Source organism: Salvia splendens, unplaced genomic scaffold (assembly GCF_004379255.2).
Source record: "Salvia splendens isolate huo1 unplaced genomic scaffold, SspV2 ctg426, whole genome shotgun sequence".
NCBI classification, from domain to species: domain Eukaryota; kingdom Viridiplantae; phylum Streptophyta; class Magnoliopsida; order Lamiales; family Lamiaceae; genus Salvia; species Salvia splendens.
Genome location: NW_024599076.1, coordinates 31014 through 34981, shown reverse-complemented (window position 1 = coordinate 34981; position 3968 = coordinate 31014). Strand labels below are relative to the sequence as shown.

The 3968-nt window shown below is 39.2% G+C and overlaps 1 protein-coding gene across 1 annotated transcript; it reads right to left on the bottom strand.

Moving 5' to 3' along the window:
- Positions 1–2896: 2896 nt before the first annotated feature.
- On the bottom strand, positions 2897–3613 carry LOC121790158. Its single transcript, XM_042188437.1, has one exon. It carries the CDS (start codon positions 3611–3613, stop codon positions 2897–2899), a length of 717 nt encoding a protein of 238 aa, XP_042044371.1.
- Positions 3614–3968: the final 355 nt, after the last annotated feature.

The window sequence follows — 3968 nt, the reverse complement described above, 5'->3', positions numbered from 1 at the left end:
TCTACAATGGTGGAGCCCTAGTGGGAGCCCTAGTGGTTCCCTAGTGTTTATCCATTTTTCATTTCAATTTTAATATTATTGTTTTAATTTTGTTTCATATTTAATTTTGTTTTAGTTTAATGTGTTTTCTTAGTTTACTCACATCCCTACCGACTTTACAAACTTATTCTTAACTTAGTTTTGAATAAGTTTGGGGGGATGAAGTGGTGGACCGTGAGTTTAGTTGTTTTTGTTTGTTTTTATTTTTATTTTTTTTAATAAACCCGAGGTGAATCTTGTCATGAACATAACATAGAAAACTTAGAAATACTCATGTTTAGGGACATCAGACCGAGTTGCCTATGATAAAAATTTTGTTTATATGTTGGTTGAGTTGACTTGATACATTGATTTGAGAGTTTTGTAAAAATGTGTATAATTAATGAATTACTTGTTTACCTTGAATCATGCTTATACATTGTGAGACTTGAGCTATATGTTCTTTCTTGTGTGATTTATCTGCATTCATGTATTTGTTTCTAGAACTTGCTCCTAGTCTGCCTAAGTCTATATAGTGTTTAAATGATAAAAAAAGATGTTAGGTCATCCTTCTTAGCTACTTTATATATCCAAATTTATGACCTTATTCAAAATATTTTTCCCTAGCTAGCCACTTTGAGCCTTTAAGGCCTTTTTCTTTGGAAGCTAAATAAAGGGGAATATTCATACGCTCTTTGGTGAATTTTAGTTTATATTTTGTGAAAAGAGTTGGAGAGATAAGGTAGAAAGAAAAGTAGTGTGCTTACTTGTGAAAAGTGCATAGACACATGTGGTTTGAATGATATATTTGCTTGTGCATAAAAGAAAAAAAAAAGAAAAAAAAGGACGTACAAAAGAAAAAAATGAAAAGAAAAAAAATCAAAGGAATTTGGGAAGTGAGAAGAAATTTAGACAACGTCTAGAATTTACTGCGATTTGATTTGTTGGTGGGGTGCTAAGTTTGATGTAGTAGAAATTGATCACTTTTGCTATGTTTGGGTTTAGTCACTTTTTAACCATATTTCCTCACCTTACCAAAGAGCCTACATTATAACCTAAAATAAAGACCTTTCGGATTTTTGATTTTAATCACATAAAGTAGATGAGGGATTAGACTTCGAGCAAGCCTGTGGTAAACTTTGCATGTTGCATGATCTGAGAGCATACACTTTTTCCAATGTACACTTTCTGAGTGAGTGATAAACACGTTTCTAAACACTTGTGAGCGCATTTACTTCAAGGTGATCAACGAGCTAGTAATGAAAATGCACTAATAAGCTTTGCTTGATTTGATTTGTATTCTTGTCAAACTCTTTATTTCTTGTTACAATTTTTGAGGCAACTATGAAGTCTAGTTCTTAGCATCCGTGTTTCTTTATTAGTTTTTCTCTTGTTTTGTTTGAGGACAAACCAATAATTAAGTTTGGGGGAGTTGACAAACACGGATTTTGCATGTTTTTAAGGGCTAGATTTGACTAGTTTTAAATATCAATCATGCAAATTATGTTCTTAAATTGCATATATTATACATTTGGTATTTTGAATGTGTTTGTTGATAAATGATAGAAAAAGATAGAAAAAAAGCCAAGGTGTAGCAGCCTCTGTTCGAACCCATTCTTCCAGCACGTTTGAAGTCCAATCAGTGCCTACTACATGCCATTCTCTTCGTCTTCGAACGAGCTTCACGTGGATACCTTAAACGTCTCAATCGGAGTTCTGTAGAGAAAGTTATTACAATTCTACGAACATTGCGCAATGTAGTCAAAGCTGACGGAAATTTGGGCGGAAATTCAAGAGAGAGAATAAATTATTAAATTGTGAAACCAAATCTCTCTCATTTCTTGTAGGGCACGAAAATAACCAAGACTAACCCTTTTTCTAGCCTATAAATACTCCTAAACCTAATTCATAATCCCCATCTCAGAGCCTCCAATCCTACTCCCTCTCTACACTTTCTTCCATTCCATATTCCATACATAATTCATCCATCTTCCATTGGAGCGGAGGAGCTCTGCAGATCCAGGCAAGAGAAGACTGAAGATTGAAGATTCAACCTTGGGTTTTATCAATTTCTTTCATGTCTAGTACTTTTATTATTGATTTTACTACTTGCCTATGAGTAGTTAAACATCATTTTTAGATTTTTTGGTGAAGACTATTATGAACATGTTTTGATTTATTGAATTGAACATTTTCCTAGCTCTTGTGATTGTTTTGCTTGTTCTCGTGCTTTTATTGTTCTTTTGTCTGGCCAACTTTAGAACTATGTCCATTTAACTAGATTAATCGAGAGATAGCTAGTTTTACGTGGTAAAAAGAACGAGTACAACACATATGTTTATCTGCACTCGAGAGAGGGGACCCTTTGTGAAGACTTGAGTCTTAGGAACTTAAGGAGTTAGAATCTAATCTATTGGAAGGAGACTTTGATAGTTAGAGTCTAATCTATTGGATAGGTGCGCTTGAGAGAGGGCTTATCTAAAAATCGTGACTTTCCTAATAATCCTGGAGACACATAAAGGTAAAGGTTCTGTGAGATTAATCATCAAGAGGTCGTAGTAGTTGGATCCTAAAACTCTACTTTCTTTAGCCTGCTTTGTATTATTTTATTTTTATATTTGTTTATATTTATGCCTAGTTTATAAAACCAAAACCAAAAATACTCTGTGTCTCTAGATAGTATATGACGCTTAGTATATGATAGCCAGTTACAATCTTATTCCCTGTGTTCGATATCCCGGTACTGACCTTTAGCTATACTAGTTGTACCCTGTAACTTGCAGGTATTTTTAGTGCTAATAAACAGTGCATCAAACTCCTCGATCGCTGAGGCCATGAGCTGAGCAGACGGAGGAGGCGCAAACTGCGGGGGAGCCTATCAAGACGCGGCCGCCTTCGTCTTCCCTTTGGCCTGGGCTTTGGCAGCCTTGGTGCCAATGGGTCGTCTAAAAGTAGACGTAGGTGTGCCGGAACTCCCTTCCGGCTCAGCGTTCAGATCCACAGGAGATGGGTCGCTGCTTGTGTAACCGCCAGTGGCGGTGTTCTTCGTCCGCTTCGCAGCCGAGGATCCAACCGGTATCCCTCCGTTGAACTTCGCCTTGTCTTTCAAGATCAACCAAACATTGTACATCTTGAACTGCCCGAACTGCTTATGGTACTCGGACATCGACTTCTTGAGGACATTCTCCATGCTCTCACCGCTGCCCCTTGCGTCCTTGTTCCTGTTGTAGATATAGCAGAAGTTGTTGACGTGGAGCTTGTTCCGATCCCAACACTTGCGCAGCTGAACCTTGGTCCGCTTGTACTCCCAAATCGGTTTCACCTCGTTGTATCTGGCCTCAATGCGATCCCACATCCTGGACGAAGTCTGGTTGTTGGCGCATATCAAATCCTCCGATATATCGACCCAACACTGAGCCACCTTTACATACTCCTCCAACTTGTAGTCAGTACGCCCTGTTGCGTACTCTTCGTTGGGTGCGTTGGATGGGAGTGGGACTGGGACTGGGACGGATGCCGCCTTTTCCTTCCGCGCCATCTTCCTCTTCCTCCTCGGCGGCTCAGGGGCACGAGGTTGCTCACAACTAGGCTTCATGTCCTCAACCCGGTACGAGTCGGTGTTAAGAACGGATCGAACTCAGAGTCCGAAATGTAAGTGGACCCTACAGATCCAAGCGTCTCGACCCGGTAGTCTTTGTGGCCGGGCCACCGGGCGCTGCCGCCGCCAAACAACGGCATATCGTCGTCGACGACACCATGGGGGTTTGGGAATTGACTCGGATCCATTCTTGAAAGTGTGAAAATGAGAAAAGAGAAGATAAAGTGAGTAGAGTAGAGAGTGTTGGTGTGTGAAAAGTGAATTTAGGATTGGTTATTTATAGTGGTGTAATTAGGGTTTAAAGAATTAAAAAAAAAATCGCCAAAAATGCACAGATCGGGCGCGGGGCTGC

Coding starts and splice junctions, on each gene's coding strand:
- LOC121790158 (XM_042188437.1), bottom strand. CDS start 3,613: ATGAAGCCTAGTTGTGAGCAACCTCGTGCCCCTGAGCCGCCGAGGAGG.